Source organism: Halichoeres trimaculatus, unplaced genomic scaffold, assembly GCF_033239565.1.
Source record: "Halichoeres trimaculatus isolate MK-OKI-2021-1 unplaced genomic scaffold, fHalTri1.1 fHalTri1_scaffold_12, whole genome shotgun sequence".
Taxonomy (NCBI): Eukaryota; Metazoa; Chordata; class Actinopteri; order Labriformes; family Labridae; genus Halichoeres; species Halichoeres trimaculatus.
Window position 1 is genome coordinate 2,453,568 of NW_027437190.1, and position 24,617 is coordinate 2,478,184.

Below are 24,617 nucleotides of genomic sequence, written 5' to 3' on the forward strand. Positions count from 1 at the left end.
ATATATATATATATATATATATATATATATATATTTTTTTTTTAAAGGAAAAAAATGTTAAACTTCACCCCAATATATCATTTTCAATTTTGTCATTTCCTTGTTGTTAAAACTTTACATCAGCGTACTTTGTCGGAGTGTGAGGAGCAATTGCTCTTTGTGTTTAACACTGTCATGTTAATGCCTTCTGTCCTGTCTGTCAGTTCAGAGGTCAGTTTCACCTCTCCTCCCCTAGACACAAAAACAACCTGTATCAGCCAATCAGATTAAAGCAAGGCTCATCGAATAATGGTCAACGCATCATTAAAAAAAAAAATTGAGGGAGGCCAGATCGGACCTGGCGTCCAACCAATCACAAACTATTAAAAGAAGAAAAAAAACACCCACACTCTGTGCAACTGGCCCACTGTGACAAGCTGAATCACACAAAAACATAGCTAGCAAGTCAGAGACTGAACAGAGACAGGACCCTGAGTGTGCAATAATAAATGACTTCACAAACTTCCTTTTGAGGATCAACTCAAAGTCAAACAGGGCGGTAAGCAGTGGCGTTTTCTCCCGGAGGCCAAGGGAAGCCATGCTTCCTCTCTTTTTTTAGACTGTAGCTGTGATTTAATGAAAATATTCCTTTTTAACAGTTTTGATACTTCTTCTGTGTTTTGTCACCGTCATCTCTTCCTTATTCCTCTCCTCTACTTATTGAGCATTTTACAATGTGTAAAACAGCGCCCTCGTAAATGTTCTGTGGCGAATGAGTGGTGAAAATACGATACTGCACGCTGTTGTCCGCAAGGAAGCCAAGCTGAGTTGGCATCCCTTGGTGAAAAAAAAACAAGAATGATTAACCAATCAGATGAGGCCGTGGTCATGACACTGCTCATCTGTGATTGACCAAGACTGTGCCAAGGGAAGCCACCCTGTCTTTGGCCTCAAACCAATCAAATCACAGTATTGTCATCATCGAGCCACTGAATGAAATCTGGGAGGTTAGCACATTAGCAGTGTGCATGAAGCGGCCGGTTGTGTGTTTAAGTGGGCGGTTGAATTAATCAATACGATGTTAAAGCTAAATAAAGAGGACTGTGCTGCAGGGGACGTCTTACCTCTGTGCGCTGCAGGACCGAGAGGTACCGAAGATCGTTCCTCCCTGCAGCCATCAGAGTGTACAATTCTTTGCTTGGAAGAGAGCCCAAACAACATGAATTTCCCTCCGGGGATCAATAAAGTATATCTTATCTTATCTTATGTACGTGTGTGAATGAGTGAGTGAGGGTGGGAGAGCTAAAGGGCGTGTGTCGGTGTTCAAAGTAAGTAAAACGAGCGCTCTCCGGGCACTCTAACAGGTCCGTTACATGAAATAGCGATACAAACTGCAACATAGCCTTTTATGTACCCCACTCCCTAAAAAAAAAATACAGATAACAGGCTTTGTCTCACTTGGCTTCCTCAAAAAAAATCTCCACGCCACGCCACTGGCGGTAAGCCGACTCCAAAGCTCAGTTTAACTCAGGGGAGAGCTGAGGGAAGAGCTTGTGTGAATGTGCTCAAAAGCAATGAATAAAGTATGTCTTTAATATCTTAACACTGACAAACTTTCTGTATGATTGCCGTTATGTGTTTAGTGTTCAGTTGTAATGAAGCTACAAAACGTTTTCCAGCTGTGTTTGGGCTTTCTCCAACTTAACACAGACAACTGTAAGCCACAGCCGCAGGCACGCTCAGCCTGGAGCAGGCCCCACAGCTCTCCCTGTTCCCCCTCACCTAATCACAGGCACGTCATCACGCAGACACTCGTCATTTTGACACCTGATGGGACTCTCAGGCTGACTGCCTCTCATTAACACTACCCTCTTTTTTAACACATGCACTGATGAGAAGTCAGTAAAATAACGGCACAGGAACAGATCCATTTGAAAATAACAGTTTAACACTGAATCAAATCCGTTGGTCATTGTTCTGGCTTCCTCAGTCATTTTGGTCACAGGCCGCCACTGCCTGAAACAATTAAATGAAGCCAATCCGGCCACATAAACACCACTGATAACCCCTCACTGGTCTCTGTAGTTTGTTATCAGGGCTGTAGACAAAGCTGGCTTAGACAGTTGGACTGTAAAAGCTGCAAAGATTACTGAAGAAACACATCAGACTCAGTGCCCCCTGCTCTTTACCATGTCACCAACATTAACAGCTGCATCTCCACTTATCTATATCAGCCACACCAGGTTCGACCTGTTAGAGAGACAAGATGTAAGATACATGGGGGCAGCTCAGTCATCGTGTGACTTGATTGGGATGATACTATAGATTCTGTGACGCCCCCTCTGCAGAGCCCTTTCACTTTCTGGATACCAAGAAGACACGGCAACAGATGCTACAGTCAGTGATGTTACATTTCAGCACCCCCACATTTAAGTTCATCCTCACCTCCTTCATCCCCATCTGGTGTGCTGCTCCTGCTGCCAAGGACAGGAGCTAGCTGCAGAATAACATTCACTCCAGATTCACTCAACCAGGAAGGTGAATGGATGCAATCTGCAATCCCCCAAGGACCCTCAGACACCCCCAGGACCCTCAGGGAAGATCCGGTCGCCCCCTCCCTGCCATTATATAAACTCAAAACATTTCCTTTCAGCAAGACTTCATCAGGACACCAGAAGTATGCTTCCAACTGCAGCTGGTCTTAACAAGACCTCAGGATCCTAGACCTACATCAGCCTGAGACTGGATGTGTCATAGGAACCCGTGTCTTTGGGCAAAAAATGTACTCCAAGGTTCATCCAGGAAAGTCTTTTGCCTTATTTTTCCACACTGTGCAAATTTTGGCACGTTTATGCTGTATTTGAAATTTTGCTGTTGTTTTTGTTGTAAAGTAAAATCAGGAAAAAAAAAAAAAAAAAAAAAAAACAGAACGCTTTGGAATCAGTGGAAACACGGGAATCAGGAGGAGATCGTTGGAAACACTGGGGGTGACCCACAACAGGAAGACAACTGGAAAAATAACCCAAAACCCTGGAGTAACAACAATACTGAACCCAGAATCCTTCTTTTCTATTGGTCAGCAATTTATAAATGTGTGTGGATGAGGTTAGCTGAGTCTGTAGCACTATCTGCCAGCAGTATCTCACTGTTCACCATGCACTGTAGATTAACCTCTAGATCAGGGGTTCCCGAACTGTTTAGCTAAGGACCCCAAAAATGGCAGTGCCAGAGACCGTTGGCCCCATGCTGAAGGAACACTCATTAACAGCATACCATAGGCTAGGTTTTTTTATGTCGAGACATAGACGACAAAGACTGATAACAACAGCTTGTTAAAGTTGAATAAACAAATTAAAAAAAACCTCAGATTGACACTACAGGTCTGCCAAAGAGAAGGAAAATGACCCTTATGAAGACATTGACAGATCATCTGAATCATTTTTCTGTCTCTCTTTTTTTAAAAAAAAATTTAATCTTGGTTAGATTCCTTCAGTGTGTTAAACCAGCTGAGAAATGGATCTGAAAATGATTTTATTTTTGATTTCTTAATGTTGTCACCAGCCTTCTGCAGTATTTAGCGACCATGCTGTGCCACTGTTGGGTAATGCTCAGAAAATGCTAATGTGAGTCATTTTGAACGGCAATGACAAAGCTGTTGCTGGCTCTTCCAGAGTCATTTTCCTTAAATAACCTGTTGTAATATTCATTACACATACATATTTAAACCTACTCCACCATATGGACCAGCACAAACAGGAGATTCCATAAGTGAACACACACAGCTGCAGCAACCTAATTGACCATTTCCACTCGTTTACCGCCGTGACACAAGAGACCTCAGAGTCATAGAACTGGTAATTACCGCGCTGGGTAATCACACAGCAACTTTGACAGAGTCCTTCTTAGAAAGCAGAGACATCATCAGGAAGTAAAACCTCCGCAGGGCAGGATTCAGGTAGAGAGTCACAGCCACCTTTAAAGACTGGGATCATGACTGTGTGGATGCACCTCCACCTCTTCCTCCTCCACTGTTACACAACACGCAGGCATCACTCTGCCTCTCAAACCCACGTTAATGCTCCACTCGTACAGACATGTGATTGCGTGAACTAACTGTAGGTGTATGTTCTGTACGAGATGCACGTTTGAATGTCAGATGGAACAGCACCCGCATGTGTGAGTGTGTGCTTGTGTGCCTGTGTGTGCATGCGTTTGTGTGTTTCTCTGTGAGAATTCCTTAAAGGTATGTTTTTTCAGCATTGCTGGTCTTAAAATGGAACTCCACTTTCTTGTCGCTTGCTTTCATCTTCAGATGAGCTCTTGAAATACATTATCTAAATGTAAATGGAAAATGTCAAGTGTGTTTGTGATCAGACGCTGCATTCATGTGCCGTCAGGATGTCAGGCGGGGTGGACAGTGCTTCTAAGGGTACCTATAAAGGTATCCTTTAAGAATGTTTTGACTACACAAGTGGAATTACATCCATTTCTTCCCAGGATGCATTGTGTTTCCTTTACTCTGACAGAAGATGTTGAATGCATTTTCTTCCTTTTTGAAGCAAAGATTCACAGAATCTTTATCGGGTGGGTTGTCTTTACATTCTAGCCGGGGTCACCATCACCCCAACCTAAAATGCTGGGCAGCGAAGGACCCCTCATGCCTGCTGTGTGCACAGACAGCAACATCCAGGCTGATTCTGTCAGGTTCTAGGGTTAGCCTGTTCTGAGGATGCTACATTTGGCCACATGATGATGGCAAGCTGTCATCTTCTATCTTGTTATGGACCTTTTTGCACTTTCTGTACACTTTCTTACTTCTGCTTTCTTGATTGCTGCTGTGACTCCTCCTGAATTTCTCCTGAGGGATAAATAAAGCATTTTCTGTATTTCTATTCTATTCTAATCTATTCTATTCTACACCCAGGTGTTGAAATGCTTATGGATTGAAAGTAGGTGACAACTGGTGAACTCAGGCTGTAACCAAAGAAAGGAGCAGTCATTCAGTTTGTCCATGAAGAATAGAAATGTGAGAGAGGCCAGTTTTTAAGCCTTGTAATGTGTTAAAAAGCTGCCCACCTCTTTGGTGTTAGCAGGCTAAATCTAACCCGTGGTTAAACTTAGCTTGTGTTTAAAAAGCAAAAGCTATCATCCAAAATTGTTTTTCACCACATAGCGAACCTATTATGTGTTTTTATCCATGTAAACACTGTTTAGAATGTTATATTTTTTTGGCTTCACAGACCTTTGACCATACAATACATTACCTGTCTGCGGTTAAAAACCTTTTTTTTATTTCACTTATTTTGTTTTCTATAGTAAAGATCATGGGTAACAACAGTATCCTAGTCCTATAGACTAATATGAGAGCACATCTACTAACATATTGCTCGCGTGTTGTTCCTTTTTTTCCTCCTTTTTTTCCCCTTTGTTTTGTTTTGTTTTGTTTTGTTTTGAATTTATTTATTTATTTGGTCAAATTTGATCTGGGCCCTGTTCTACAAAGCAGGATTACTGCCTAGCGAGGTAGCTTTTAGGATAGGTTCAGGATTCCCTGTTCTACGACACGGGATCACTCCTCAGTGAGGCGAGTCTCCATGGCAACATGTGCTGAACGGCTAACCTGCTCCGGGGCAGGTTAGGTTCCAGATTGAACTCGCGGACTATAAAAACCCCGCCCACTGACCAATGAGCCCTCATGAAAAAATGGCTTGTCTGTTCTTAGAGGATCCCGTGGACATTGGAGCCTGACTCGCTCTCTTTTTGGGATGACCACCTTTATTAAAGGTACCGGTTTTTCCAGGGAGGGGTTGGTAGTACATGACACTTTCTACAGGTAGTTAAAGGGAATGAAGAACTCTCATTGCTGTAATAAGATCTTCAATGCCAACACTTCTGTTCCATGACAATCTTTTATTGCCCGTATTAAAATTGTGACAGGAATTTATGTAGGGCTCATGTGGGCTACATATCACACAAAAAATGTAAACACGAGAGGAATGAACAAATGAATAAATTCATCTAAGAAATATATTAGGTATGTTGCATGTTACAGTAAAAGTGCATGGTGAACAGTGCTATTTCAGGATGATAATGGCACAAAAGATTTTTTTTTTTTGCACTACACCACTACACTTACGCATTTAGACTGTCAGCAATTTTCTGCCAGCACTCCTTCCGTGCTTTAGAAGCGGTGACGGTGTTGTGGTCCTTCTCTCTCCGGCCTGCTCTGACGCTCCAGACTGCTCCATGTTCGCGATTGGTCAGATGCAGTGGGCTCCGCCTTATATGTGTGCACGCGCTCATTGCCTAGCTGGATCCACTTATGAGGTTGATAACCAGCGTTGTAAAACCATGTAGCGAGACCGCCGGCTACCACGCTCAGTTCAGCGAGGTAGCTCCAAGGCTATCTCGCTAGACTGAACTTGCTTCGTAGAATAGGGCCCAGAACAGAACGTCAGGGTTAAAAAGGACCAAGTCAGAAGGGGCTGGTGACAGGGAGAGGCAGATAGATGAGGGGGGTAAACTTGTAGTTCCACAGGAAACAGTTTGCAGTAATCTGAGGTACGACATGGTCCTGTGGTCAGACAGTCGGCAGACGGTGTAGTACATGGAGCTGACTCAGAGGAGGAGGCTGATGAAAGGAACAAACTCAGATGTGCAGATGTAGCCGCAGAGATGGCACAGTGAGGGTTTGTCCTGTACAGGTAAAGATGTGGAGGGTTTGTATAGCTCCATCAACTCTCTCTCTGTGTGGGGAATTCAGGTTGTTATCACAGAATTTGTGAAAGACGGTTAAAGAAAATGTCAGATGAAGCAGTGAGGACCAGTCCGTGGATTTAGATGAGGAGGAGGGGTTATACATGGCTGAGGATTTCCCGCTCTTTCCACCGCAGTGAGGATCTTCTCCTGGTTCATGTTGGGCTGTAAAACCTCAAACCTGCTGACTCCTGGCTCTGCTCATAATGTTGATTTGTTGTAGTGAAACTAAAGGAGCTCATTTTGAGATGCAGTACTTTATTTTGAAAGTCATGCAGCAGTTTCAGTGTTGTTTTGGTGCCTGACTTCCTGTCCAGCTCCAGCTGCACAGCGCACAGTGAGGTGTTGATGCTCCCGAACATATTGGACACGGATCTGATCAAATTCATTAGTTTCAGTTCTGCAAAACTTTCTTTCTTTTTTTTTTCTTTTCTTTTTTTTTCTCTCCACATAACAACCACAAATCCAAGTTTGTTTGTTTTTTTTAGTCTCTGTACTGAAAGGGTTTTTTGAAACTTGTACTGTAACATGAAACCAAATGGTGACTGTGGACAGTAGAGACGGGCTCAGGAAGCTTTTTTTTTTTTTTTTACTTTATTCTTTAATCAGAGTCAAAACTCAACATTTATCAAATTAAATTGTCTCAAATAATAACAGTAATGATAACAAAGAAAATAACCCAAAAATAAAAAATAAAAAAAATACATATGTTTTTACATAAACACTTATACATACACACAAACTTATTAAAAATAAATAAATAAAAAAAATACACTGAGGAGGAGATGTACATATACATACCTTTACATATTTGATAGATAGGCCTAATTACTGTATTCATCCGTTTCAGTCTTAGTCCTTTAGTAGTTCATTGTTTTCATTGATTGGTTATTTCTTTATTAGAGAAAAAGAGAAACCACAAAAAGTCTGTTTATTTCGATCTGAAATTTTGCTAGCAAGGACTATGACTAAATCTGTTTTTTTTTGTTTTTGTTTTTCTTGAGGAAGCTTTGATGATATCTGAAACTAGTCACATTAAACTGTACAAACAGTGATATCTAATTCAGCCATTTTCAACAATAAGAAAAGAATATTGACGGATAAAGTGCAACATTATCCAAGAGTTTAAAGGCTGCCACATAGTACACCACACATCCACACATCCACAGCACTACTGTAGGAGAATATACTGAGCTGTCTTCAAATCAATAATCCACTGTGAGTTATTTTACACTGTTCCTCAGACTCACAGCCAGCCCCCGCCATGGTTTACCAGTCAATGGCGTTCTGAATCTATAACATGCAGGACTGAGAGTCTTCCACTGTTCCAACAGTTCCTCATTCACTCACACAGCAACAGGTCCACAGTCAGAGCAGAGCCCTGAGGCTTAAAACCAGATAACTTAGCTGATATTAATTGATATTATATTGATATTAGTTTCCACTAATGGTGACGTGGGAAGAGGTGAACAGGACCACGTGAGTCAGCACAGCACCTGGTGGAGTTCTCCAGCCTCTTCTCTGTCAGAATCTGTGACATTTTCTTTTGCATTTATTATCCTTCAAGTGTTACTTCGTGCACCACCTACAAGTTTGAAAAATTCCCTGTCACCCTGCTTTTTTTAGTTTTCTAGCATCTCTTCATATTTATTAGCTGTGAAAGTAACACATGGATGTTCTGTAAGTTAAGTCTTTCTTTAAGTGATTTCTGTAAAATCAGTCCCTCAGTGCTCAAACCTCTTTTTCCATCATCATCAGACTGATGAAATCAAAGCTCACCTGTCCCTCACGTGTCTCTGATCCCAGATGATCAGTGGTCAGTTTTCTGCAGTTACGTGCTGTGTAAACATCAGCAAACTCTGTGCTTTACCTAGGAGCATCTTCTCCACTAGAGGGCGACACGGGCAAAACATGTCAGGATGTTTTTATGACAGAGTCAGGATCTGTATTTGATCCGGATTTTCATATTCAGACTATTTGACCTCAAACAACATTTTTAGACCCAAATATTTCTGAACCTGACTTCTGAGCTGTTTTTATGCTCCATTTTTCCTTTTCTGCTTCATTTCCTAACTTTAATCTGGCACTCCCACATTTCATCCTCATGATAGATTCATTTAATTAAAGATGTCAGCTGTGAGAGTTGTTGAGTTTCTACAGAATGTATGGAGCTTCAGACCAGCAGCCTATGAACAGCCCAGATGGAGTCCAGCGAGACCTTACAGATGGACTTAGGCTTGTTTGTGACCTTGACAGAAAATGTGAAGTTCCGTTTCCACCGTTCCAAGTGGTCCGGTTTGATTCAGTACAGTCTGGTACGGGTCAGCTCAGTAAAGCTTGATCCTGTTTGTATGTCCACAGCTGACCGTCCCCTTTTTTGTAGGTGGTGTGTAAGCTGGATGCTGATGGCCATGTCAGCTATGTAAAAGCCTGATGCCATAGCAGCATGACACAGTGTACCCTGCTAATAAATCTAATGAAGAAGAAAAACACTGTTTGGTTTGGACAGCAGTTTTACTGCTTCACAGGTGTTTGGTGATGCTTCTTTCCCAAACATAAAAAAGTTTTCTTCACAAAGTCGATTTCAACATGTCAGAGTTATGTGTCATTCTTTATTATCACTGTCACACAGGAAGTGATGATTCTTCTGACCAATCAGTGGACTACAGTGCGTCTAGCTGCACCGGCTAGGGTCAGATCAGTACAGCCGTCTGGTTCGGTTCAGTGCGGTTTGGTACAGTTAAGCCTGATCCTGTTTGCGTTTCCACAGCAAACTGTGCCCTCTCGCTGTGGGTGGCGTGTAAGCCAGATGCTGAAAGCCCAAGCTGTTAAACATTAGCATGACGATGTAGCAGTGCGGCACAGTTTACCCCGCTAATAAATACAACAAAGAAGAAAAACATGACACAGTAAACAAAGAGCCATGATGGAGGACATGCAGCATTTCCTTCTCTGTGATTGGCATGTAGCTCTTTGATACAAAGAACAATCAAGCTTTGTTTCAGAGAAGTCTGTGTGCCGCCAGGAGAAATGCAGCCGCTGTCGGGGTAAATGACGATTCCTCCGACCAACCAACATTCTGCAGTGTTGTTGCTTCTCCTTCCGAGAGCAGATCGGTTCAGTCTGGCACCCATACGGAAGGGTACCAAAAATGTGGGACTGCTCGTCTCAGTTATTTGGGGATCTGTCCCAGGATAAGTCAGTGGAAACGCCACAAAATGTGCGCCACACTGAGACGAACCAAACCAGACTGCTTGGTGGAAATGCAGCGTATGTCTGGCACTCCAGCAGAAGGGTACCAAGAAAGTGGGGACCTGTCGGTCAAGAAAGTCAAAGTCAAAGAAAATGCCACAAAATTTCCACCGAGACAAAACTACTTGGTGGAATTGATGCTTTATTGTAATGAGGATTTATTTTAGTGATATGATTAATACATTATAAGGTAAAAGCAGGCCATAGAATATGGCCTAGATTGACCCCCAAGCTTGACTTTGGCCATACCTAGTCTGGTAACCTGGACTTGGTCCCCCTTTAGGTGAACATGTCTGTTCATTGTTGCAGTTTGTCCATAAGCTGCATCTCAGGCCTCCTCCCTCTCTTTCCCTACAGTCCCTGTCTGTCTGCACATCCATCACCCTGCTCTGCTCTTCACACCACCAGCTGAGAAATAATAGACAATCTGACGATCAACAGACTTCAGTCCTTAACACAGAAGTGTAATAAATGGAAATGAAACCTTTTCCTTCTGCCTTTGGTTCGTGTGCAGCTGTGGCCTGAAGAGCCCTCTGTGCTTATGGGATCCATCACCTGTAGCACAGAGAATAAAACCAGAGGAAGCAGGAAAAGAGATGCTAGTTTTTGTGATGGAACGGTCGTTTCTGACGGTGAGAGTCCCACTTGAAGTGCTCCATATTGCAGAAACCATTTTGGCTCTCCATGCCTGTCTGTTCTCAGTGTTATTAAACTTGTATCCAGTCGTCTGATCTTGACAGTTGCAGTGATTTTTGTCTCTTTGCTCAGAGCCCATGAAAACCTGCAGTGTTTGTCAGCTGTACTCTTGCACAGATTCATCAGTCGTGTCGGTTTGCAGGTGTGCTCATCAACAAAGGGACAAGTTTAAACATGGATTGTGTTTTACATAGCTGTGACACTCAGTGCTCATCTCCGCAAAGGGAAGTTTGGAACACTCCTCTAAAGGTAGAGGTGTGAGGGGCTTGGTCTGGCAACTTCTGCCACTTTTCTAGCTCCAGAACTCAGACCAATGCTATGCTATGGTTTAGCGTTAGCGTGAAAATGGAGACAGGGTTTACTCTCTTCTTGGCTCACTCTGACACTATTTTTGGCCTGTATCTTTTTATTTGAGCAACTGCGTTTAACTCCAAGAATGTTTTTCTGGATGTTTTTCTCATCGCACCTTAAAATGAGCTCCAAAGGTCATGCAGCCTGAACCAGCTGGTGGACGAAATACACAGAGGCAAAAGCAGAAGCAATCAAACCTGCCTATTATCTCACCCAGGACTATTCTGACCCCACATCAGCTCTGCAGGTGAACAAACCCGGTGTGTGCTCTGATGGAGCGCTGTTAGTTTGTCTTAACGGCGGTGTCGTCATGAGTGCGGGTGTGTTTTGGACCAGAGTCCGTGCTGAATTTCCCAACATTTTGCCTCGTGGTCTGAGCCAGGGAGAGGTCAGCAGTGAGTCTGAAGAACTCCAGTTTGGTAGTTTAATCCTTATCAGAGTCAGTGTAAGCACTGCTCTATCCCCTAAAGCCCTGAAACTATGATTGCACTCAGAGGACAGCGCTCCCCTCAACCACCTTGTCTCTACCCCCTCCATCGTTCACACCTCCCCCTGCAGCCAGCTGCTCGCAGACTCCTCAGCTCTCCTTCACCGCGGCCGGCCAGACCTCAAAGGAATACCAAACACCAGGCAGGCAGCAGAAACACACAGCAGAGGTGACTGATTGAAATTCACAGTGTGAGCAATTCCAATCTTTGCATGCTGTTTCTGGCCGCCTGGCTCTACAGCTTGTTGTGGGAGAAGAGTGTGACGAGCAGATGTATCACCGTGCAGAGATACCGCAGAGGTCTTCTCAGGGGTCCTCGGTGGTGGGCGAGCTCTGATTGTTTGGTAACAGTGTGTCGGTGGTGGGCGGAGCTTCTAATGACTCACGGATGATAAATCAGAGCTCATCAGAACTGAAGCACGGCCCAGATGGTATTTTTAGACTGCAACTTTTTAAGGATTCCCTTCAACTTACTGAGACTCCTGCTGGCCAAACTAACCTCAACTGTTCACAGAAATCTGTGAGCTCAGGGCTTTTGGAAGTGTAAGACAGTGAGCTTTTCTCCAGAGGACACAAAGTCACCAGGGCCTCCTTTATTCCTATAAAAAGAATAATCACAGTGATAATAAATTAATTATCCTGTATTATGTTGTGTTGTTATGTTGCTAGACGCAGCCCTGTTGATTGAGGCTGCCTGTTGCAGCAGCTCTCTCTTCTTTGTCTGTTTCTTGTAATTTTTTCATCTCTTTTTCATCACTTTTGCATTTGGAGTGGATCATCACTTTGTATGGTTCATTGTTGGTCATGGACACCAAACTGATTTTGTCTTCAATGATATTTTTACTACTTTTCTCCAGTGTTTGTCTGGAGATCCTACATGTAACCATGGCTGCATTGTTTACATGTGAAATCAGCTGTTAGTAGCCTGTAGCATGTCAATGCTAACTGGTGCAAGGCCGGATGATTTCCCACAAAGTGAGGAGGAGATGAGGACGACCTGCTGGTACTCAGGTGTAAGCTAAGAAGTGACAATATCAACCTCTCCTCTACTCTGGATTTCACCCACAAATATTCTGAGTATTTATTTTGAACATTCGACCCTAACGCATTTCGGTCAAAATGGGTCAGAATTGAAAGAATTTAGGTTGATGCCTATTTGTGAATTTAATATAATAACTACATTAACTTCAAACATCAAAATAAAATGAGATGACAGCTGAGTCAGGAAAGAAAACATGGCCACTTTTTAAGCTAAAAAAAAAAAAGGTTCACTTACAGTAATTATATTAGTAATAATGATAATAATGAAATGATCAAGTTCAATTACAAATAAATCATACAGAGCTGTTTTTAGCATCTATAGAATTCTTGTTAAAGGGGAGAATATTATGCTGATGCCTGATTTAATACTTACATATAATATAATACATTTGAAAACAAGACCTTTCACCCCCCAAATTTTCAAAAAATGAGATATTGTATTTTTTCTGATATCCTAGAACGAGATTTGATGCCTCTGAAAATAGGTCATTGCCAGTTGGCTGCAAGATTTCGACCGTCGACCGCTGGATGCAGGGACTATGCTCTGCTGAGCAGCTTGGCTTTACATGGTGAATTAGCAGTTAAAACACTGTAGTTTTAGCAGACGTGGTAATACTTGTGAGACTGTGATATTTGCATGCTTGTTCTGACATGCACTGTGAACCTGGACCACAATGATGCTGCGGTAATAACATAGTGACGAGCTGACGGTAGAGGTGATCTTTAGACTACACTTTCAGCATGATGGATAAAACAGACAGAGAAAAGTGAAGGAGCAGGATGGAGCCCTGTTATAGAAATAGTTTATTGGTGAAGTCTGCCTATATTTCCAGGTATAAACTATACATGTTACAGTTCCGGTTTGACTCACCACACTAAAGCGTCCTGAGATGATCTGTGTCCAGGTGGATTTTCTTCCTCCTGAGCTGCAGAACCGTCCGGGTCTGACTCGGGTCCAATACAAAAGGACGTATCCTACACTCTGCCATTTTATTAGTGCTATCAATGCCTTACGGTGAAGTTTTGGCAAACAGCAAACTCATTCGGTCTGCCCCATTCAATGTGGTGATTTTGTAAATGCTGCCATGCTGCAAAAACCGCCCCCTGGCTCTACCCCATCCGCCCCTCTGATAGAACTGACCAATCAGAGCACAAAGGGCTGTGACTTTGCGAGATTACTGGAGGTAATTCTCCAAACGGAGCGTTTCAACGAGATCTTCAGAATGGCCTAAACTGAGGATATTGAGAATGCTATTGTGGGGCAATGAAGGAACTAAATGACTTGTACTGAGGGAAGAAATGCTTTACAGGCAGCCAAGTCTGGCATAGTGAAAAAGAGAAACAAGCATGATACGTCCCATTTAAAGATGCCAAAAGGTGGATTTGTTTAAACTTGACTTTCTTGCCATCTCCTGGTTCGGAGTCTCACGTACACTGTTGTAAAGATGTGACTTTTGTTCAGCTGTGTGTTTGTTTTGGAACAGATTTTCTTTGTTCATGACAACTTTTATTTTTTATTTTTTCCATTTTACCAACCATTTTTAAACCAAATCATCTTCTGAAAGTAGAAACAAACATACTACTGGTGAAAAAAAAAAAAAAAAAGTATTCTAATTAGTCAGAGGCTTTGCAGTCAATCAATTATATTGTAATCAGATCACATATCTGACAGCATTGTTCAACCTGAATGGATTTTGTCAGATGACTCAATCAATGGATAGATAAACACATAAGCCTTTAAGCCATAAGTAACTTGACCAACATGTTTTTTGACACCACAGGTGAATCTGTTTATGCAATTTAGGCATTACTTTTGTCTTTTCAGACCTCTTATTGAGTCTAATAAGATAAACCTTGATAAAAAAAGAAACACTTGATAGACTTCTGTTGTCTGCAGTGCACTTTGTTGTCTGAATAAAGAGTCTCCAGGAGCTGGGTTGGTTAAGCTGTGGGTGAAGTGAGGTGTCATTAAAAAGGGGTAGGTGTTCTCTATACAGTCCAGAGTTTCTATTCAGTCCCAGAGCTTTACTTACCAGAAGACACAGGAGTCAAGGTATGTCAGTGTGTGTCTCACACAGTCATATCAGCTTTTTAAGGATCAGAGAGATGTACACGGCTGATTGGTGAGTGGTTCTGTCACTGTGGAGGGCAGCTGTGTGGCTTTGTGTACATGTTGTCGAGTGTTTGCTGCATTAAAGGTGCTCTGAAACTAAACTCTCCATATGTGTCAGAGTGTGGACACAGCTGCACATCCACAGCTCAGTTTTAGTTTGTCATTCCTGCAGATCCCTGATGCAGAGTGCCAGGCATAGAGTCTGTGCTGCACTCTGTAATTTTGGAGGGTAACATGATGGAGCATTAGCTGGCTGCGATTTCAGAATAATCCTTGTCGTCTGTTGCGATGCAGCTAAACGATGACGCATCAGGCCGAGGTTTAGCACTTGTTAATTTTCTTGTTATGTGTGTGTGTGTGTGTGTGTGTGTGTGTGTGTGTGTGTGTGTGTGTGTGTGTGTGCCCATACTATGGCTGAGTAAGCAGGATCCATATGCACACTGCAGCTCAAACAGAAAAGAAACTTTGTTTAATTTGATCACTGAAGCTGTATTCTGCTCATCAATGCTCCATTCTTCTGAACATTATATTCCGATCATCACATGGGCTCATCTCACATAGAAACAGATTTATCCTCATCTTTGGCAGCAATAAAAAACAGCTTTCAGACAGTTTAAAGCCTTAAACCCTGATTAGATATTAAGTGTGGAACCTCTTCACATGGACCGCTCTGTGTCTGTGTGTTACGACTTTGGCCCAGCACTGACTGGCTGCTGTCCAATTTAATTATTCCCTTACAGTAAAACTTTATTTCTCGTAGCAAAATTAACTTCAACCCTGCCTGCTTCACTGACTCCTCAACTGTCTTTAACCCTGCTGTGCGCTGATACCGTGCCTGATGTTTTTCAGCTCCTTCTTCGCTGTGACACTTGGACTTTTCCCAGCAGCAGGCACAGACTTATGGTGACATGCTCCTTGCAGCCCTGGTGCACTGTGGTCTGTGTGCTCTTCCTGCCAGCAGCTCCATGTAGATCAATATTTGAGCAGGGTATGCAGCAGCAGCAGCAGAGGTGTGTTTGTGCAGCTCTCTATCTCTGTGGGGCAGGTGACCGTGGTGTCAAGTCTGGAGGATGAGAGTGGGCCTTTTGGGGAAGCACGCTGCTGTAGAGGGGAGATTGGAAGAGCCAGGGTGACCTGACAGTGCAGATGTTTAATAAGTGCCTTAATCTGAACTTTGCACCTTCACCTCCACACCTCAAACAAAAAGGTGAAACAGAGAGGATTGGCTGTGCTACACTGTTCACCTGAATCAGATAGCTGCTAATACTCAGTCGACCCGCTGGTCGAATCTAATCTCAGCCACACGAGCCTGGGAGCGGGCTGGAGGGAAGCCTCTGGAGCCTAAAGGGAACACACTAAGTCCACACAGAGAGGCCTGTGCAGGTTTCAAATCATAAGCCGCCATGTTTTGGGGCAACAGCACAAACCAATGCAGCACTCATCAGCCTAGATTAGTTTTCACCTTTTTTACTGCAGACAAAAAAACTGAAAGGATTCATCTTTAATACATACATTATTATATATCTGTATTGAGGCTGTCAGTGTCAATTCATGGTCATGACGTTATTAACGTCTGAAATAAATGCGTCTGCTCTTTTCATCTCTTTCTATAGCACGCCATGGCTTAGCCCCCGCAGCACCCTCCTCCTGTGAAAATAACCACACCACTGTGCTTCTGAATGTCACATTTTACTCTCACAAAAGTCCCAGACAGTTCAGAAGACGAGTCAAAAGTAAATGCACTTTGAGACAAACAGGATTAAAATGCCATCAGAGCTCTTATTGCTCTGCCAGCCTTTGTGATGAGGCTGTCGTCTGACATCAGTCTGATTGTTTTGGAGAGGGAATCGTCACAGACCTGTGGAAGAAAAAGAAACTGAGAAATGAACTACAGGGCTTCCTGAAAGAGAGGCAACCGACATCAGGCCGGTCAGCAGTGTGGAGGAGTTACTCTGAAGCTGCCCTGTGCCCTAAACCCTGACCACACTGCTGCAGCAGCCCTTTGAATAATACATCTAGAAGACAAGCTTGTAAAGGACCCTTTATTACATCATTCAGCCACTGGTGAGGATTGTTTTACAGTATTAGTCAAAACTCAAGAGCTACTAAATAATAGAAATACAAATGTCATTAAAGGGACTATATGGATTTTGCCACTTTTTTACTCTCGACTGCCACCTCAGGCATAAGGTGTAACTGCAGCCTTTGTGTTCAGCTCGTGCATGGCGTGCGTGCAAGTACAAGCACGAACATAAAGCTGTAGCGTTTGCAGGCATTACATCAACTGAGTTAAGAAAAAATATATTTGTAAGTTACTTATGTGTGTGGACAAAGTATATTTGAGTCTATATTATTTCCCAACGTTTTCAAAAGCAAACAAAGGTTTTCAGTGACGGAGTAGTTTAGAGATATTTGAATGAAAAAGTATAAACCTTGTTGTCCCTATAAGTGTTAGCTTTTCAACACTTTGAAAGCCAAAGCCTAGTATGCGACAGGATTATCAAAATACATAGCTAATCCAGATCTGCAACATATTTTTTCTCAAATTACTCTAACAAGCAAAACACTCACTCAATCGCTAACCGAACAGCAACTAACGTGTGGCAAACAACCTGTTGTGAATGTGTTTCGGCGATGCTGCCTTGATAGCGGTTAGCATGCTACGTTTAGTAGCATTTCATTCTATTTTCTAACCTGACAGCAACTGACATGGTAAACAACCTGTTGTGAAAGTGTAGCCGCAATGCTGCCCTGATAGCAGGTAGCACGCTACGTTTACGAGCATTTCATAGTATTTTTAGGTAAATTTGTAGATAGCTCTTACGTTTTGAGCAAAAGCAGAGCTAACGGTGGGTCCTTTTTCATCCCCAGAGCTGCTCTTAGCTTTCTTCATTGCTCAAACGCTGCTCCGATGTAGACTCTAGTTCTTTGCCTTCGACTATCAGATTCCACTTTGGACCTTTTTGTTGCACTAGATAAAACTTTTCGTTTCTTTGATTTGCCTGGAGTATGAGCAGGAGTTGAGGCTGTGCTAGTCTAGGCTGATGCCAGTCTCTTCTTGCTCTCTGCAGAATCAATCTTCAACTGTGGAAAGTTACTCGCATGCGATGTGTTTATGCCAGGCGGAGGCTAGGTGAAACAGCGCTGAGCGCTGGTTGTGCGCGGGGATGTGCGTGACGTCACCCCTCCCCCCTCCCCTCAGGTTCTGTGCAGGGAGAGAGGAGGATTCGCCCTGAAAAGCTTTGTTAATGAAGGGTAGGTACAGGCTGATGGAGGGAGTCAAAGTTCAAAAATCAGGGCTTTGTGCACACATCTGGGCATTGGTGGAGCATGTATGGAGTAAAAAAATCTTTACATTAACTTTGTAAACTCCATATTGTCCCTTTAAACAAGGGGTCCTTTTTTTTTTTTCTTTTTTGATTAGAAATTTAGATTAACCGTCTGTACCCAAGAGTCACACAATCAGAGGGACTTTGAGGTCACTCTCCAACAAAAGGAATATAATAATTGAGTACTTCACTCTGAGCCTGTTATGCTTTTAAACAGCTGTTGAAACTTGGACCCAAAAGCAAGGTGGAGCCAGAGGAAGCAGTTTAAGGAAACTTATTGAACACTGCAGTGATGTTGAGTGGTGAACTGGGGACAGAGTTGTGGCAGAGTTTGGGGCAAGGAAGCAGGAGGTACAATGAGGGCAACGGTAGATCAACACTAGAAAAATCTCAAAGAGTCAGGCAGTGTGCCATTGTAGCAGAGGGAATACTCTGGCACTGGTCTCCTCTCTCTGCAGAGCTTAACTGCAGACACTTGATGAGTGTGATGGGGAACAGGTGTGTGGGTACAGGAGAATCACCTAAACTCTGTGGGGGACACCAGGAGAACTCCAGAAACAATATTATGATGTAGGCTTGTAATTATAATCTATGGAGAAGTAATGAGATGGACTTAAAAAGGGTTTGGGTATATGTGGCGAGCCTGTGAGCGTGTTCAGGCAGACAACTTTAGCTGCACTGCTATGCCCATATCACATGTCTCACTAGTCATAACCATCTTCCAATCATGTCCTCTGCCTCTCCATAGGATGGTCTCTTTAAGCTGGGATGCTCCCATCTCTCTCTGCCTGTCAATGCCCCTGCTGCTCTGCATTTGTATTGCTGCATGCTCTTTTGCCCCCACCGCCACCCCAGCAACCACCTGCAGGCTCCAGGGGGGGGATTGTGTTCAGTATGTTTTGCTCATCACTCCTCAGTGTTGCCATGTAAACGTATTGTGAGGAGTGATGAGGCCGGAGCCTGGACTCCAAACATAAAATATATTTTCGGCTTAAATAAAGAAATCAAACGTGAGTTGTCTGACTGAAATTGTGTGTGTGTGGGTGGGGGATTTCCCCTGTCTGATTTGCTAATTTCACCATCTAACTTACTATTTCTGACTCAATATGGGGGGTGAATTTTTTTCTAACTCTGTGGTTTAGAGGATATTGAGATCAAGAGTTTACCAAATTAGAGGCACAGCTATTAGGATTGTCTGATTGTCCAGTCAGAGGCACAGCTCAGCTCACCTGACTGAGAGGCGCTCTCTAGCTGTTCTTGAAGCCCCTGTCACTTCCCATGTGGCCACAACAGCTGATTTGCTTCAGAAATTGGTTTCGGACACAGACAGACAAGTGACCTTGGGGAGACTACGTTCATTACTAAAGAGTCTATGGTTGAAACCCAGAATCTTCTTTAATCATTTAACTACCTCTCCTTTTTAACCCTTCAACTTCTAGTTTTTAAATGAAAGGGAAACAAATACTGTTTAATTTATTACCTTTGAATGTTCCATCCAAGGGAATATATATATATATATATATATATATATATATATATATATATATATATATATATATATATATATATATATATATATATATATATATATATATAAGTATGTATCTTTTTTATTAATTTTAGATTTTTTTTCATTATTTATACTTTTAATTTTGTTTTAAGAGCACTTAACTCCAAAAAAAAAAAAAAAAAAAAAAAAAGAGGAAAAGGAAAAAAAAAAACATTATACCCTCTCTTGTCTTGATGTTGGGTATTTGCAATAAAAAACAACAAAAATATATTAACGTTATCATGTCTAGGCCTGTTAATGTTCTGTTTTTTTCTTTCTTTCTTTTTTTTTTTTAAGTGTCCTGAGATAACGTTTAACATGATGCTATATAAATTAAGATTGATTGATCTATTGGTGTTTCAGTAAACCCTTCTTGCAGTCTTTGTGTAAAACACTTTGTGGTAGCTTGTATCTCTTTAAGGCTCCCTGCTCCACAAACCCCCTTCACTCTGATTGGCCAGGCCTTTTAGGGGCTCATAGGAGGGTGGAGCTTTGGGCAGACCTTTGTGTTTGAAGCCCGCCCTCCATCATTTCATGAACCAGTTTGAGGTTTGTTATTACAGCTAACAAAGGCAGATCAAGGTTTTAAATTGAAAAATAGTTAAACAGAAAACTATTTCTTTAAGCGATCAGATGAACCTGTGTTTGAAAATATTGCTAACTGCAAATGTTCCCTCTGTCTCTCCATCTGTCTGTCTTCCAATCTTTGTCCCCAGACACTCCATGCAACAGCAAACCAACAAAGTCATCACCAGCACCAGCCAGCTCATCAAGCAGCTTTCTGATATAATCAGCGGCTCTTCACGGGTATTTGATGCTCCCCTGCCTCCCTGATTCAGCAGAACTCTCCAGAATAAACAGCGGATTAACCAACATTTGGGCTAATTAAAGCTAATCTTGATTTGTTTCACAGCAAGATCGTCTGCGCCTGACCAGATTAAAGACCGAACTGTCAGAGTCCGTGCAGCGCTATGGAGATCTGCAGAAGGTGGATACACGCTCTCAGTACATTCCTGTTAACTCTGGGACCTGTTTGAATTGTCATGTGTGATCTCAACTTATTTCATTCTGAGAGAAAGATGAATATTTTTAAGAGCTAAATGCAAATACAGGCCAAATGAAAAACAGCTGTCTGACCTCTTTAGAAATACAAAGCCTCTTCTTGACCCTCTCTTTTCATTTGCTTCTCTTCCAGAAAATTGCAGAGCGCTCGAGGGCCCTGCTTCCCCCAGCACAGACAGACAAGAGAAAGGTGAGCTGATAGGGAGGATGAGAAGCTGTCCTTTGTTTCTCTGTCATTCATAAAGGAGCGGGATGATGAGATGGCATTTCTCTGCTCGATTGCTTCCTCACAAGGGCTCCTTTGAAGCTGCGTCTAGTGTCTTTCACTGGCTGATATTACTGTGGACTCCATCCATCATGTGCAGCTCATATGCTCTGCTCAAATGTGTTTTTTTTTTTTTTTTTATCTGAATCTAAATAGGTTACTGGAAAGAGTTTGTTTTTATTGTGAGGCCTGTGAGTGCTGAAAGAAAAGCTGGAGATGTGTAATCAGGTTTGACAAATGAAAGTCAATCCTCAGAGAGACTCATTGTTGATTGCTAAAACAAGATAATGTAATCTAAGCTTATTGATATCTGCTGGTTTATGTGCTGATTGCACAACCTGAGTTGGGAGAGGAGGAAAAAGGTGCTAAAGATCTCTGAAGTGAAGTATTTACACTCCAAACTAACCATAGAAGTTAGTCAGGATCCTTTAAACCTGCTTCTCACCTGGCAGCTGTGTGGTAGGAAACCAGGAGAAGGTGGAGTAGAGTTCTTTTGATATTTGTTTTCACCTACTGATAAAGTGGAACAGATTTTCATGTAAAGTGGCTTTGAGTAGGAAAGCAGTAAATCACAGAGTGGATCTCTATTGATTTTGGTATTCTTCACAATAAAAATGGAACAAATTTGATAGTAGTACTAGGGCAGATATGCACTCGTACTTTTGACGGCAAATGTGAGGGGGTCGAAACTGCTCATTTTCTAAGCTGAGGTGGGCGAACACCCCCACCCCCCACCCCCCTCCTGATCTTACAGTGTGTGGTCTGCACTCTGAGGACACCACACACTGACAGATTCTTCAGCAGAGCTTCAGCCTCTTCACGCTCAATATTCCAAATCTCACGTAGTAAAATGTGACTTCAGTGTAAACAAACATGACAGACATACGGGAAAAAACAAAGGTGTTTGTTTTCGGACTCTAGTATTTCGAGAAAAAAAAAACACACAAAAAAAACAGGATTATGGAAAAAGTTGTGGAGACGGGATATGGGCTGTTTGAATAATAATGTGAGTTGGAGATGAGGAAAGTTGTTTCAAGTATCTCAGATAGATTTCTTACTTCCTCTTCAGACAGTCAGCTGAATCAGCTCGCATCCTGATTGGCTTTGATCTGGTACATGTCACATCACATGGTGTACCTGCTCAGCTCCTCTCAGAGTGCCCCACACACTACAGGATTTTAAGTTGCAAATATTAAACATGGTCATTATCTACAATCACTGTAGCGGAAGCTTTCCGAGCGGCCCCAACAAGAAGAAATCACTCTTAACACACCCCACACCACAGGAAAATCACACATGATGTCATCAGACAATCTGGCCTTTGCTGGCTTTGATCGTAAGGGGGAGATCTGGACAAAAATCAGCCACATTATACTGTAATGTGTACCTGCCTTTAGAGAGAAAGGTGTTTTATTCTCAAATTCTTTGAGGTTTGACAAAGCAGGGTTTGGTCCTCCTTTCCTGTCCTCCTGTCTTACTCTTGTTTTCCTTTGCTCAGTTAGGACTCCAAAACACAACTTCGCTGATGTTAATACGCATTTACGGGGCATATTTCACCACCTACTGTCAAGGAGTGTGAATACATGGGACTGTATTGCCTAAAACAAATTCCTTAAAAAAAAAGCATCAGATTTATTTAACTTAATTTGAAGACTTTATAAGTGATCTTGAAATAATCTCGTTGTATTTGCATGTTCTTATTCAAAATGAGATGACCAGCACCAAAACTGGTCATTTACAAATGCTATTCTGTCAACCTGACCACAAAATCCTACAGCACATAAACAAAAAGTCCCTTTGAGGAAACATTACACCGGCCAGTGCAGTTTAGTAGAGAGAAGTGAAATCTGTGGGGGGGGGGGTTTCTGCTGAAAGCAATTCTTGTGATTAATTTTGTATTGATAGTGGACACTGGAGCATAGCTGACAGAAAAAAGACAGAAGAGCAGAAGAATCATAAACAGGAGAGAGATAGAGCGTGAGCTAAATGCTAACACACATGTCACTGGCTAAAATATGAGCTAAAACCTAGAACATGAGCTACAGGCTGAAACACAAGCTAAAGGCTGAAACAGGGGCCACTGCCTAAATCAGGAGCTAAAGGCTAGAACATGAACTAAAGGCTCAAACATGAGCCAAAGGCTAAAACACAGGTTAATCAGTTGTGCTGATGTTCATTCTATAGTCAGCAGTTATTCTGCAGTGGTCTGTTCAAACTTGAGAGTCTATCAATAAAATGAAGAGTGAGGTTACGTTAGCTCTGATTGGTGAGGTTGAAGTTGGTAGATGAGCTCTGGTAGGTACAAACTAAGTTTACAAAGTTTAATTGTTGTTGTGAGATGGTCACATAGTGCTGATGTGATCATGCTGGGGTCCAAAAATAAAAGAAGAGAAAAAAAAAAGAAACATTTGGTGTTAATGGAAACAGGCCCTCATGTCTTGACTGATGGTCCCTGAGCAGGGGTGGACTGGCCCAGTACAGTCCACATGTAGATAGATAGATAGATAGATAGATAGATAGATAGATAGATAGATAGATAGATAGATAGATAGATAGATAGATAGATAGATAGATAGATAGATAGATAGATAGATAGATAGATAGATAGTGGCCATCCTTCGGCCCATTATTGATTGACCCACCAGGAAAACTCCTGGTACTCCCGATCCCGGTCCACTCTGCCCTTGAGTGAGGTGGTTTGCCCACCTCTGATTGAAAGACAGCATCTTACAAACCACACTGGTGAAAGACTTTATAGCTTCTTAATACTCCAACAGAGGACAGCCTGTAGCAGCAGAGTTTCATGTCCCCCTGGAGACGTATTATCAGGACTTTCAAACTGAAGGTGGTGGAAGTAAATGGCTATGGGGGCGGCAGCTGCATGGAACATTATATAACTCTAACTTTTCCTCATTGCATAGAACAAGTGGACCAATCAGTGATAGAGCGTGTTGGTGAGATGTACAGTCTGTGGTCACTGCCATAGATGTAGCTGGAGCTTTTTCACTGAGTTCACATCTGTGGCTGAGAGGCGTTAAGAATATCATACATATGCATTCAAACACTTTTGATCAATGCAAACGCTATCGACTGCTTTCCACCCACATCCTTAAATACACATAATCAAAGTCAGCTGGAATGGACAGCAGGAAACTTGAGGAACTTTCCATCAGCGTTTGAACTCGTGCTATGAGTTGGTAGGATGATGGTCCTGAGAGTCCGTGTGATGCGCTGATAAATTCCTGAGAGTATGTGTGTGGAGGAGTGAGCACGATGTGTGCTGAGGAGGGGTGAGTCAGAGCATGGCCAGTAGACAGAGCTCTGTGACTCACTGCGGGTTGGTTCCTGTGCGCTGACCCGCTCTGGCCTTTTCTACCAGGAATTAGCTGTGCAGCCAGCCACACAACATTGGGACGTATTAGCATTGCAAAAAAACAGTCAAGCAGACGTTTCCTCTGACGATGCTGCCGCTGATTCGTCCTCGTCCCGTGTGTGCATCTTCAGAGTGCACATGCCTGGATGGATACATCACCTGAGTCTGAGCCACCACCTTCAAATCTTTGGGCCACGGTAACAGCTTCTCTGCAGATAGAGGTCAGAGGCTAAATCAAAGAGGGCAGTACGCTTTATTCACAGGGTTTTTTATTCTTCTCCTTTAAAAACTTCACGTGCTCTGCTCTTTCATTTATTTTAAACATGCAGTATTGAAATACAACAACAAATGCAGCTTTTACTTA

At 42.5% G+C, this 24,617-nt stretch overlaps 1 protein-coding gene across 1 annotated transcript in view; it reads left to right on the forward strand.

The window, feature by feature from the left end:
• Window positions 1-24,617, forward strand: part of tsnare1 (T-SNARE Domain Containing 1) — a 247,546-nt gene that overhangs the window by 104,559 nt on the left and 118,370 nt on the right. Inside the window, exons 5-7 of the mRNA XM_074683894.1 lie at window positions 20,270-20,360; window positions 20,467-20,541; window positions 20,749-20,805. Of these exons, the coding sequence (XP_074539995.1) occupies window positions 20,270-20,360; window positions 20,467-20,541; window positions 20,749-20,805 (223 nt within the window). The remainder of the gene's footprint in view (window positions 1-20,269; window positions 20,361-20,466; window positions 20,542-20,748; window positions 20,806-24,617) is intronic.